Source organism: Eschscholzia californica, unplaced genomic scaffold (genome assembly GCF_041429995.1).
Source record: "Eschscholzia californica isolate CP2 unplaced genomic scaffold, dmEscCali1.0.p SCAF_6, whole genome shotgun sequence".
NCBI lineage: Eukaryota > Viridiplantae > Streptophyta > Magnoliopsida > Ranunculales > Papaveraceae > Eschscholzia > Eschscholzia californica.
The window spans coordinates 39050508-39063794 of record NW_028238483.1 but is presented as its reverse complement, the minus strand read 5'-3'; the positions used below and the strand labels follow the sequence as shown (position 1 = coordinate 39063794).

The following is a 13287-nucleotide window of genomic DNA, read 5'->3' as shown; positions in this document are numbered from 1 at the left end:
ACACAATTAGTGTGAAATTTGGGTGGTTGTTGAATTTTTGGAGTGATACTCATACAACTACAGGAGAGTAGAGAGAGAGAGAGGTTTGCACTGAAAGAGGAGCAGGTTCTATGCTGCCAAGTGTTGTCTTCAGTTGGACTATTCAACCACAGTTTCAAGTGTCTTGTCCCTTTATCAAAAAATGTGTTTATTTACAAAAAAAAAAAAAATGTCTAGACACTACCAATTTCTTTTTAGCCTTCACTTGTTTGAGTTGATGGGATCTTAATTCTAACACATCTTCCTTTTCTTTTATTAAGAAAAAACACACACCAAATTTCTAAGTGAAAATGATTTACTTGTAAGAGTTTATTGAGCCTAATTCTCTTTTAAAAACATGATTGAAAGGAAATGATTACCAATGATTTATCTCCTTTGTTTTCTAATTTTTAGGTGATTTCTCAAGGTAATGCTTATACGTTCTCCAGGACTAGAACTAATTTCTCTGCATCAATGGTTGAAGTTACGATATCCTGATTCATCGTCGAGTGACTCGCTCTTGCACCATATAATATCTTCTTCGCAACATGCTTAACGAGTTGTTTTTTTAATTTCAATGATAGGAAAATCTAAGTTAAAGATTTTATTACCAACAAATCAGTAAGATTATATTCAGGCCTGTCTTTACTTTCGGCATTTCTCGTGGGTCTCGAACTGAGCAGTCCGAGCTTCAATCCGTGTTGTTCAAGCCTAGCACGAGTGAGGCCCAGCCGAGAACCTTCTGCCTTGCCTAGTCAGTGGAACACGAAGAGAGAACGGGCCTGTGTAAAGAATAGGGGCGCCTAGAGACGCTTCCCTCTAGATTAAGTATATATTCTTCACTTGAAGAATTGGGTCTGTCTAGAAATGAAACCGTTTATTTGGCTCTCTGCTGCAGCCACAAAACAGAGGTATCCAATTAAAATTAGGGTTTTAGTTTCAGGAAAGCAGTTTCATGGCTAAATGTTTCAGATTTTTTTCCCAGGTTTCATTTATTTAGAGTGTTTAATCGTGTGACTGTTTTATTGTCGGATTGAGTAATCAATACAGAAACTAGGGGTCCTGATTCTTTTGGGTTTCATGCTTTTATGGTTTTCAAATTGTTGACCTATTTTTAATTTGTTTGTGAAATCAATATTGACTTAGAGTTCTTAATTTTGTATATATAGTTTTGAAAAACTTTCATGAATCGGGATGTTATTGGTTTTGTTATATTTTGTTTGGTTTGGACTTTAAAGTTAGGGTTTAAGATTGGTGATTGAGCTCCAGTGATGATTAAATTTTCCAAAAATCTTAAATTAATTCGTTCCAATTCCTGAAATGAAGAAGGGCAATTCCTTCTATCATGTGGAACTGAAGAGACATCTGAGGAGTAGCTCTTGCACATTTTGTTCTCACAAAAGCGGGTTGTTGGCTGGTTGTTTGTGGGTTGCCACGGATTCAATCCGTTGCCAACCCAAGACCCCTCCACCGGTTCAATCCGCAACAACCCACCGTCTCCTCTTGTTAGAGGTCTATATGTACACAAGGGCATAAAACCTTTTCTTGTTACTTACTATATGATTCCATGATTTCAGTAAAATAGTACTAGGGGTAGTTCTTATCTTGGAAAGGGATTTGTACAACATGTATACTAAACAAAAATCCAAGATGGAGAAAAGAGAGCTTGGTGGTGGTGATAGTGTGTACGCGGAGGTGATCGGGTTTAATTTTTGTAAACAAACCATGATGGCCTCGAAAACGGCTCACCGCGGCCCATTCACATTTACCTAACATGACTTGTTCTTTTGCCCTTCAGGTTCAGCTGGGTCATATTCTAGGGGCTGGCGAGGACAGTCGGCCTGGATGCTGCACGTTTAAAACAGTCACAAATTTTTTTAACAAGGGCGGGGACACGCCATGGACACGACCCATTAAGACATGCCACGAGAACTATCTAAACACATCAATTTGTCTGATTCTTGTTTACAATCCAACGTCTCATATGATTTTTTGAGCTGTGTCTGTTGACATCTGTAGTGATGTAGCTAATGTGTTAAGCATTTCTCACTTATTTGCACAGTCTCCCCCATTTCATGTTTAACACTCTAGGCTAAAACCCATTCTTAAACCCTGAATGATTAAGACTGGTAAGAATGCTGCATTTGATTCCAGACAACAGCTCAGAAGGTTGAAACTGATGCTGAGGTATACTTTGCCTATATCATTTTTGCTGTCAATTTCTTTCATCATTTTCTCTCTGCAATTAATTCATTTCTAATCTTTTATGTTGTATGAATTTTTGGATTTGAATAGACATCACAGAGCAAGTAAAACCTAACACAAACAAAACATCATTAACTATTGTGCTAATCAGAATTACTCAGTAATATCAAGGATGTTGATCTAATGCTTAAATACTTCGCCTTCTAAGGAATCATTTGAAGATCCTTTGAAATCAGAGAGGGGATCAGTAACAAAAGATGAAAAATTAGGGTTTCTTATGGTGATATTGGAATGAAATAAAGATGGTGAAACTGTAGATTATGTATTATATTGAGTGTCTGCTGTTTACTTTGCTTGTCAAGATGTAGCTTAAAGTTTGAGAAGTGAGAACTATACTTCCTACAAGAATGTTAGTGACATGTTGATTTTCGAGTGTTTGTTTGTTGGCTTTGATGAGGTTCATGAATTTCCTTTTCAATTCTAACAAAACCTCTTCCATGTTCCATTTGGGAGGTTCTTTGAGAAAGGAGTGACTTCATGGTTACTTGTTGGGAAATCTATAAACACCCCGAGACGTTTGATTTTGAAAGTTGGGCTTCATACTTTGTTAATTTGGACGAAGCCTAGATGAGATCAAGTGCAATAGTCAAATATGTATCCACCTCACGTGGGTTCTCACTTGCCGAAGTCAAACCCTCTTGGGGGTCCCTTGGCCCTGAAGTGAAAGGCGCTTGGAAGTGCCTATGGCCAAAGAGTCGGTGCCGATAGAACTTCCCTTGCTTGCTTCTAGGTGTCATGCTTTCCTCCTCTCGTTGACCATTGTTTGTTTAGGCCCATGTAAGCCACTTATGTGTATAGTGTTTTTCTTTTCAATCAACACACAGGGGATCTGAACAGTTGCGGTGTTTTGGTACGGCTACTAAACACATAGTGGATTATTCAACTCATACTTTTTATACCAATTTTCTATATGGTATTCTTGCATTGTTCTTACAAATTCATCTTTGTCGTGCTCCTTTGTTATTTAGCTCTAAATGGTCTCACACTCTCGAAGAATGCAGACGATTAGTCCTAGTCGCTAGTAGCTAGGACCTAGTTGCCCTGTTGGCGTACATGATCCCACATAGAATTTGACAAATAGCATCACAGAAGACATTAACTTAGAGTGGTAATTTATGGTTGAGCCATGTGTACTTGGAAAATCTTGCATTGCACCGACTAAAGTAACTACGACTTTTGGACACGAGTATCTGAATTCTAAATATCCAAGACAGGAAATATACTGAGGAATATACATGTTAGTAGTAATCTATTCATTTCACGGTTCTTAGGGTGGAATAAAAAAAATTCTTAGTCGATAGGTATCTGTTCTTTGAGGGAAATTAAATAAGTATCTACTCGATAGAATGTCTGTTCTTCTCCATTAATTTCATGTGTTGTGTGATTTCTAAGAAATACTGAAAAATTTCCTATTTCAAATGTTGAGGATTCCATTGCCTCAGCGGAGCAAAATAGCAGTGCACATGTTGCTTCGGTGTATTCTATTTGTCAAAAAATTTCTTGTCTTTGTGATATAAGATGTCAAAAAAGAAAAAAACAGTTTTGCCGTTTGTTCCCGGCAATTATAAACCTCTGTGTTTCTTGCTACAGACTGTTGGGGTTGTGATGATCTTCACCATTACACTTGAGTTTCTTTATCATTCTTTCTTTTAATTGAAGAAGGCGACCATAAAGTTTAATACCTTCCTGTACAATACATGATTTCAGTCTTTTTCGTATGTGATTTTTATACAGAGATTCGAAGGTCAACCTTTACGTGATTTTGAGGATGGGTACTCTGGGCTGGTGCTTTAGGAAGGGGACTAGAGTAAGTATTCTTTGAGAAAAGTTCATTCAACCCACGCTTCTTTTTCTGTTCAAATGCTCTGTGTGGTTGACTCTCGATGATTGTAACATCTCACTTGAAATGTTCTGAAAAGAGCAATACAAATCATATACTGAATTTGGGGATTGATCTCCATAATCGGCTGACATGTTATCTTTAGGACCAGCACCGTGGGGTCCTAGATTAGTACAAAATTGAAGAGACTGCTCCATTTTGACCTACTTGATCTGGCTCATCGATTGGATCATCCCCCCTTTTAGCATTCATAACTGATTGAATTCCATACCGGTCTCCGATCGCATGGATAGTATTAGTAAGTGGCTTCTGCAGTAAAGGTTATACTACTAGTGTGTGTAGTATGTGTCTTGCTGATTCCCGTTCTTGTTACTTCTTCCATAAGAAAAGCTATGTAGATCGATAGATATCATCTTTCACATATTTTTCCAATTTAGGACAAGATCGAGTATGGGTTGCCCTGACATAGTGTATAAATCTATATATGGTGAATACTTTTTACTTTTACCTTGGGTGTATATACATATCATCTATCTCATAATTTTTTTTTATAAGAGAGAAGGGAGCTTAATGATTGAAAATGAAACATATCTAATGATACTGCTGAAACATGCATAAAGTTATGAAGTACCTTTCCTTTGAAGTGAAGACTACTCTTGCATCTAATAAGGACATCGGCCTATTTACAAAATCATATAATTTAATATAAAACTATGAAGAATAGAACATACAATAATAACATGAAATCTCATATAATAAAATACAAGTACTTACAGATCGACGTAAAAAGAAAAGCCATCAAAGTTGAAGCCATGCAAGTAACAAGATATTATACTTCCATGTGGTCATTTTACGCAGTATATGGGCTTATTAGTGGTGGGGACAACATTGTATTTTAATCCGTCCTCGTTTTGATTAAACCTTTTACTTGTAATCTACATTCTTTGTGTGTTCGTGTTGTTTATTTTCTTTAATAGTTTATTTAGCTATGATTTTCTTCTAATATGCTTGTTAGAGAAGTTATATATACATTGTTTAACTTTAAAATTCTAATTATTGTTGTGTAAAAGAGCAAACTAGAGTGTAATGGGTAATCATCTCGCTTTAAAACTTTTGTTATCTGATCCTTTCCACTTGATTTAAACAGGGAATAACGACGAACACTTGATGAGATGAGTTTTAATACATACATTGAAGGATATGTATATCCAGTACAAGATCAGGGTCCGAGTCTTGTTGCTTAAGATAAGATGCAATCAACTGATGAAATACTACAGAGACGGGTGGGTAAGATTCTTTCTCACCCATGAGATATTGAGATGAGGTAGTAGTAGTAGCAGGTAATAATGTTATGTTTGTTTGTGCCTCTTAAAACAAGACATATTTACTGCACCGTGTTAGCGCCCTAAAAATGATCTAGGTCTAGATAATGTGACAGCTTAATGGAATATCTCACTAAATTAACTTGAACAAAAAAGATCTAGGGTTTTCATACGAAGAGGTAAGAGCGCATAATAAGATATGTCTTTTATTTTTTAAAGTAAGAAATATTGAAATGTGTGGATAATTTCATATGATAGTGAAAATAACTTAGTTTCAAAGTTTGTTCTTATAAATATGAAATCAATGAGCCATTTAATAATGAAATCAAGGAGCTTAGGGTTCCAGTTGCACTAATAAAACTTCATAATGACTATGATTGAGAGAGAAAGTATGTCAAAGAAAGCAAAGTTATAAATTTTGGTCAACCCATCACTTTTGAAAAGGTATAAAAAGCACTGGCAAAGTGAAAACCCCTTAGTTTTTGGTCCATTACATTTTAAACTCTTCACTTTGTTAGTGTAAAAAAACTAGGGTCTAAACTTCAATACTACAGTATTAATTTGTCTCCATTAGTAATTCAAGTGTGAGGGGCCAGATTTGCATCATGAGAGAGAAAGAGAGATAATATAGAGAGTGAATTTAGGGCAGTTAGATTGTAAAAAGATATAATTTCATGGTAAAAGCATTGAAATACATGAGTTTAGAGAGATAGACCCACATAGAAAATGTCACGCCCCCAACACCTTATTATCACAAAACCCATGTTAGAGACATCATGAAAGCTCAAAAAAACATAACACAGTTCTACGACCCATGATTGATCATTGATTTTGAATCCGGGTCGGGTCCTTTATCACAACTAAAGTCCATATCTACTTGACTAGATGATGAACTATACAAAATTATAAATGTATATAGCAATTCATGATCGATCTAGATCCATATTTAAAGGGTCGGTTTTGAAAATGGGTCGGGTCATATCCCACAATCAAGATCCATCTTACCTTAGTTTAACAGACAAGATAGAACCATTGACAGGTTTGGTTAATTACTTGATTCACAAAAGAACATATCAAACTATATATAATAGGGTAACCTCCCTCCATGCAGACAGACTCTCACCCTTTCTCTCTCTCTACTCCCTCTCTACATCAAGGGAAAAACATGACCACTTTGAACATATTTTCATATGTTCTCTGGTTTGCATTAATTTTATTCTTAACATTCACTCTTGGTCATGTTTCAGCTAGACAATGGCCTCTAACCTCATCATCAACAAGGTTCTATGATTTCAAGGTTTCTCTCTCTTACTCTCTCTCTCTCTCTCTAGTGTGATTTCAAATACTAAATGTGTAATTATGGGTGTTTTTTGATATGATACCTCTAATTAGATTCAAACAATGAGGATTAACAAAATGTGCAAGAGCAAGGATATCGTAACGATTAATCGTATGTTCCCTGGTCCGGTTATTTACGCTCGAGAAGATGATAAAATCGTCGTTAAAGTCACTAATCAAACACCTTACAATGCTACCATCCACTGGTAAATCCTATCTACATATGATTAACAAGTACACTAATTATACTAACTCAATGTTTCATTCATCATATATCTTATGATTTTATGTTCTTAAATCTTTTTTTAGGCATGGTATTCGACAAAGGCTTTCGTGTTGGTACGATGGGCCTTCATATATTACTCAATGCCCTATACGAAATGGCGAGAGTTTTACTTATAAATTCAGTCTTGTGAAGCAGAAGGGTACATTCTTATGGCATGCTCATGTTTCTTGGCTTCGTGGGACGGTCTATGGTGCTATCGTTGTTTATCCGAAAATCGGTGTCCCTTACCCATTCAAAAATCCTTACGATGAACACATTATAATTCTAGGTATAATTGCACTAAACTCCTCTTATATATATTCTTGAAACAATGAAACAGTAAGATTCGAACTTTGGTCTACTACTCTATGCAGTAGAAATACTTGTACATATATATGGTTTATTACTTCTCTTATAATGGGTGATACTAAATTTTATGATTTTATGTAATTGACTTAATCAGGTGAGTATTGGCATAAGGATGTTGTACAACTCGAACAAGATGCAGTGGAAAGCGGCGGACCGCCTACTCCGGCCGACGGTTACACCATTAACGGCCATCCTGGACCAAATTACAACTGCTCCATAAATGGTATGTATGGATTAAATGAAATATTATAAATCAATCCTTATATAATAGTTCGCTTTCATTTTGATCCTTATATTTAGTATCTATATTAATACTATGCAAGAGTATAATCTGAACTGGATGAATTATTTTCAGATGTTCACATAATTGATGTGCTGCCAGGGAAGTCATATTTGTTGAGGATAATCAATGCAGCACTAAACATGGAACAATTTTTCACCGTTGCTAATCACAATTTAACAATCGTTGAAGTCGACGGAGAATACACAAAACCGTTTACTGTTGACCGTCTGATGATTGCTCCCGGTCAAACGTTTGATGTACTTGTCACCGCCGATCAACCGATCCAAAAATATTCAATGGCCATTGGTCCATATATATCAGGAAAAAACATTTTATTCCAAAAAATACCTGCCCTTGGTTACTTTCAATACAACGGTGCAACACCGGATCAAGTCTTATTATCGGCTAAATTACCATCATTTAACGATAATTTCCTCGTTCAGACGGTAATGGATGGTTTAAGAAGTCTTAATCCTGTCAATGTACCAAAAAACATCGACGTAAATCTGCTTTTTACTATAGGATTAAACGTCGAAAAATGTCATTCTCTTAACCCTAAAAAGAATTGTAAAGGTCCAAATGGAGGGGTAATTAAGGCATCAATGAATAATGTCTCTTTTATTCAACCTAATTTTTCACTATTACAAGCTTACTATAACAATATTAACGGTCATTTCACTAAGGATTTTCCTAGTTTGCCCCTCAAAGTTTATGATTATGTAAATGGGGCCCCTAATAATATCCCCAATGATACTCAACCATTGATTGGAACCAAAACAAAGGTCTTAGAATTTGGTTCTAGAGTTGAACTAATTCTGCAAGATACTGGAACCCTTACGACTGAGAACCACCCAATTCATCTTCATGGGTATAGTTTCTATGTAGTTGGGTATGGTTCGGGGAACTATAATTCTAGAACGGCTAAGCTCAATTTAGTCGATCCACCATACATGAACACGATAGCGGTTCCAGTAGGCGGGTGGGCTGCAATCCGATTCGTCGCTGATAATCCAGGTAAAATTTTTGTTCTTTTTTTTCTTATAGGTAGTAATAGGAAACATATTTACATTTCTTTACACATATGATTCACACGGAAATTTGGTCAAAATTTCCTATAACTCTTTTGTTTTGGTGAAGAATGATCACTCAATTTTTTTTCTTTCTTCACCTTCCTAAGTATTTTTGCAATTTGCAACTGTTTGAAAGAGGTTTTGCAACTGCTTTGCAAGAGGGTTTTGCAAACACTTGTATAAGGGTTGCAAAACCTATTGCATTTTTAGCCAAATTTAACCAAACAAAAAACAAATATTAGGTTTTTAACCAAACAAAACTATTGTTAAAATTTCAGAACTACAAAATTTGGGAGTGAACTTGTTCATGGTGTTTGATGGTTTTCTTTTTGTAGGTGTTTGGTTCATGCACTGTCACCTAGAGATACACACAACTTGGGGATTATCTATGGCTTTTATAGTGAAGAATGGAAAGGGGAAGATGGAGACACTTCCACATCCTCCGGCTGACATGCCAACTTGCTAAGATCCAGTGATCAAAATTAATTTGATAACTAGATCAACTGAGGGTGGTGATTTTATCAATCAAATATTCTTTGGAAGTGTGGTATAGGAGTGTTCATTTTGATCAAGAAAATTTTGTAAACAATCAAGAAAGTGGGTATACAAAATTATTGAAGAGCTTCGTATAATTTCTTTAATTGGCAAATTAACTAATATCAAGAATTAGTACTCGACAAAAATGAATTTTACTAGGTAGTTTACAAACATGTCATTTCTTGAGTGTTTCATGAGAACAATCCTAAGAAGTCTATTCTATTCCAAGTCTCATGTCTCACCTTCCATGATTAGGCATCTTGCTTAAATGAGCATTCCATAATATTACAAAGAAACCCTGATTTGGGTTTTTTCTTCCCTTCCAGTTGTTTCCTGCAATATGGACTGAAATGCTCATTGAGGTAAGATGCTTCTCATGGATGGTTATTTACATTTCTCAACTTCCGTATTACATCCGAAAAAAATCGCTTCTCAGAATAATGCAGGTTCCTTGGAAACAAAATGATTCCACTATCGAAGCAATCAATTTGAAAATGTGGGTTGTCGTTGCCTTGTTGTGAAGGCGAGAATAAAATCGGTATCCATGAAACATAAAATGGAAATACGGAACAAAGAACATGGAAATAGCATAAAGAATTAGGTCATGTGGTACTGAAATAAGAAGAAACTCATACACTGGTATGAAATTTTTTTATAATTCTTTTTAGGCATTGAGAGCTCTTATCTTGTAAATTTGAGATCATTTTGAGAAGTTTATGGGTTGATCTTGTTTGAAAACCAGCACTTCCCTCCATCTACACCGTCTTTCGTGGTGAATGAAAGCCTCTCGTTGCTCTTCAAATTCAAGTAATCCACCTGCTAGCAAGATGAAATCCCGAATTACAGAAAACCTCAATTTAGCATACGACGACTACATGTATTCAAGTTCTTTTCTTTTAAGTTTGGAATGGATACCGACGTGATGCGTCACATTTTCTCTTTCTAGAATTGACTAGTGTCACGCTAGGTCCAGTTTATTTTCAAGAATACTTAACTGAAAGATCAAGAAGTAACAAACCTGTTCCGGGTCGAGGACCAAAAGGCAAAATGCACTAACTGGGCCTATGGATGGATCTAAAGAGAGCTCCTTGCTTGGCTCCTCACTTATACAGGGAAGACCTGGGGTAGGCCCCAAGTACTGTAATCTTGATCTCGGCGAACTATCAAACCAAGCTTTTTCTCGTTGCTACATCATGAATTCGACAATGAATGAACTTGTACAAACTGAATTTCGAAGAGACCAAATTTATGATGTGTAAAAAGAATAGAGCTTCAAAGAGCATCAAAGCTTTTAACCATCTAAAATTTGTTAATCACTCAATTGTGTCCAAAGATGAAACGAACTAACATTTCAAACTATATATACTTCAATATATAGATGGTACGAAGTTCATATGCTTAAAATAGTTTCTCTACAAAAATTGCAGTCACCATGGAAAAGGTCCCCATAAGCCATGTAATAGTTCGACTTAGGACTCCCAAGAAGTCAGACTCAGCCATTTTCTTCATATAGTATATATAGTTCAACTTCAACCTGATATGCCTAGTATTCCTATTCCCTTAGCAGTCCTCTGAGTTAAACATTACAAGGAAGGCTTAATGGTGCGTTATGAATTATATTCGCTTGTCTTCCAGGAATCAACTTATGTGACCTACTTATCAACCATCGAAGGCGCAGAAGATAAGTTCGGGCAAGTTTTGGCTACCAAATTACTATTTGAAGGTTGGATATTTCTTCAGATTCCTTTTTTAGACGGATTCTTTCAGTTCATTGATTGCATTGAGGTAAAGCTATAAATAAGTGATTCCCAATGAATCCTTAGTTGTAAAGTGAGATAAACCTAGGTTTTGGTCTCTAGCATCCATCTTTATTGCTAGCTATATCTCAAATGCACGCTTAAACATCGCTTAACGGCTTAACAGCCTTAACCGGCCAAAGGAGTAGGTAGAGATGGGGCTTAACTTGGTTTGTTGAGATTTTCCTCAATTTGCATTTGCAATGTGAGGGCTTAAGTTAGCGAGCACCTTGCTCGCCTCACCTAGCCTAGTCAATTTTGTTGCTATTTTAACTTATTCGGAAACTAGTTTGAGTTTGTTCACGCAAATGACTCGACTAAGTTACTCAGATAGTTTGGAATCAGAGAATCACCCATGTGCGATCACGAGTAGATCCCGCCTCAAATGCTTATCTAATATGTTCTAAACATTATGTCACTTGTAAATCTCTTACCAAAAGCTTGCTTGGATCAGCGTTAGAGCCGTCGATCAAATCAACTGTTCCATTAATTCTGAATTGCTCCCAAGACTCAGTGAAGTACCAACATATCTACAAGCCATAAACATTCAGATGCTAAAGTAAACAAACTTATAATCAAACAAACCCAAAATGGCCAAATATAAAGAGTTTGCCTGAAGAAAGACCCCCATTACCTCTGCAAATGAAAACCTCTTTATTTCTTCAACCTGAAAACAGTTTTTCAAAAAAGTCAAGAGTTTTTATGAATTCATCAGCAAATCATATGGCAGAGAGAGAGAGAGAGAGAGAGAGGGAGACCTTGGAGGTTCTACTGTCTGTGTTGATCTGTATTCTGTTAGAACCCTCTTCAAAACCTCTAAAATTGGAGCATATTTCTCAATTAAGAATCAACTACTTATATGATGGGTAATTTTTTAAAAAACCCTTTATATATATATATATATATAGAGAGAGAGAGAGAGAGACCTGAAAACAACGGTACGATTAGCAGGTCTGCCATTAGATCCAATTGTTGCCTGAAAACCCATAAAACCCAAATTTGACGATACTAAATCATATTATAAAACAAAAGAGAAATGGGTAATTGAATGAAATTAAGATAGAAAGAAAGAGACTAGTTGGAAATAGGTAGAGTGTTTGAGGTGAGCATTGGAGTCGAGAGCATTGAGAAGGAGTTGCTTCCATGGCGCTGCTGCTGAACCTGTTGCCATTTTCGACCGAGATGCAGGTGATCATCACATACATAATATACACTATGGATTGGATTGGATTCCTCTCTATGGCTCTTGGTTTGATTTGATGAGTGCAAACGGTGGTCTGGTGGGGAAGTAGTTGGCGTGGGCGCGTGGCTATAGGCAGTCCACAACCGTTATGGGCTACCACTTTCTTTCTCTGTTTTTATTCGCTGTTTTTTTTTTTTTTTTGAATTGTTCAGCGTGTGCCTCGAACCCTTGACCTCTAAGGTGGAAGATTATACCTTTTACCACTCCAACCAAGGGTTATTGGCTATTCGCTGTTTTTTTGCTTACTACAATACTACGACAGTACTACCATATTAGTCTGTCTGACTATTACTAATGTTTCAATAACAGTAACGGTTTAAACTAGTTATTATTAAAACATTAGTTATTATAATTTTTCTAACAGTATACAATTATTGTCAACCGAAAATACCAATTTTTGTTCTTCTTTTTGCTAACTTCGAAAATACAATTTTCATATGTCAGTATAGTAAAGGGAAAACATCCGTCAGACACCCATGGAGAAGAAAAAACTGTTGTAATTATCGAACAAAAGGTCTCCTCAAGAGAGTTATATTCTGAAAAAGAATTTGTTACTGCTATCCAACACTTGGTTTCCTAAAGAAAGTTGTTTTGTGTTGAAAATTGTTTTCCGGAATTTTACTCCAACCGCATTGAACAATTGGTTTCCTAAAGAGAGTTGTTTTGTATTGAAAAATTGTTTTCCGAACTTTACCTTACGCATCCAAGCATATAGACTATACTATCATGTTGCTAACCTTTGCATACAATTGTTAGGATTTATACTAAACTACTTTGGCTAAGATGTTTGGTTCAAGTATTAAATTCACAAAGGTTATACTATGCCCAACAGCTAGGCCAGCAGAGTCCTGACAGGTTTTGAGTATCACTTCTCCCTCCACAATCTGTTTCTCTCAATTCTACCCGTCCACCTAAGCCGGTTAGAATTCTGAGTTGGGAAG

At 36.1% G+C, this 13287-nt stretch overlaps 2 protein-coding genes across 7 annotated transcripts; one reads left to right on the top strand and one right to left on the bottom strand.

Moving 5' to 3' along the window:
* The first annotated feature begins 871 nt into the window (after positions 1–871).
* Positions 872–9402, top strand: LAC6 (laccase 6). 5 transcript variants are annotated; one of them, XM_086651207.1, is made up of 10 exons: positions 878–929; positions 1817–2205; positions 4018–4090; positions 5271–5406; positions 6693–6742; positions 6838–6989; positions 7093–7337; positions 7512–7640; positions 7773–8714; positions 9106–9402. In XM_086651207.1, the coding sequence occupies exons 6-10, from the start codon at positions 6847–6849 to the stop codon at positions 9234–9236; spliced, it is 1590 nt and encodes a 529-aa protein (XP_086507333.1). In that variant the 5' UTR covers positions 878–929; positions 1817–2205; positions 4018–4090; positions 5271–5406; positions 6693–6742; positions 6838–6846; the 3' UTR covers positions 9237–9402. The 5 variants fall into 5 exon arrangements, with proteins under 5 accessions (XP_086507331.1, XP_086507333.1, XP_086507332.1 ...); XM_086651204.1 differs by having other exon boundaries at positions 919–1713; positions 5271–5410; XM_086651206.1 differs by having other exon boundaries at positions 882–3133.
* A 468-nt stretch (positions 9403–9870) lies between these two features.
* On the bottom strand, positions 9871–12451 carry LOC147534655 (Pyridoxamine 5'-phosphate oxidase family protein). 2 transcript variants are annotated; one of them, XM_086651209.1, is made up of 7 exons: positions 12179–12451; positions 12030–12079; positions 11862–11919; positions 11738–11770; positions 11538–11633; positions 10326–10493; positions 9871–10123 (listed from the first exon to the last, which is right to left on the bottom strand). In XM_086651209.1, exons 1-7 carry the CDS (start codon positions 12272–12274, stop codon positions 10022–10024), a joined length of 603 nt encoding a protein of 200 aa, XP_086507335.1. In that variant the 5' UTR covers positions 12275–12451; the 3' UTR covers positions 9871–10021. The 2 variants fall into 2 exon arrangements, with proteins under 2 accessions (XP_086507335.1, XP_086507334.1); XM_086651208.1 differs by having other exon boundaries at positions 9871–10126; positions 12179–12370.
* Between the last annotated feature and the right edge of the window lie 836 nt (positions 12452–13287).

Bases quoted from the DNA above. Each gene is read 5' to 3' on its own strand.
- LAC6 (XM_086651203.1), top strand. From the start codon at position 6,551: ATGCAGACAGACTCTCACCCTTTCTCTCTCTCTACTCCCTCTCTACAT. The intron at 7,641-7,772 runs GTATGTATGGAT...AATTATTTTCAG, and splicing joins TTACAACTGCTCCATAAATG to ATGTTCACATAATTGATGTG. The intron at 8,715-9,105 runs GTAAAATTTTTG...TTCTTTTTGTAG, and splicing joins ATTCGTCGCTGATAATCCAG to GTGTTTGGTTCATGCACTGT.
- LOC147534655 (XM_086651208.1), bottom strand. From the start codon at position 12,274: ATGGCAACAGGTTCAGCAGCAGCGCCATGGAAGCAACTCCTTCTCAAT. The intron at 11,920-12,029 runs GTCTCTCTCTCT...CTCCAATTTTAG, and splicing joins AATCGTACCGTTGTTTTCAG to AGGTTTTGAAGAGGGTTCTA. The intron at 11,634-11,737 runs GTAATGGGGGTC...TATGGCTTGTAG, and splicing joins AGAGGTTTTCATTTGCAGAG to ATATGTTGGTACTTCACTGA.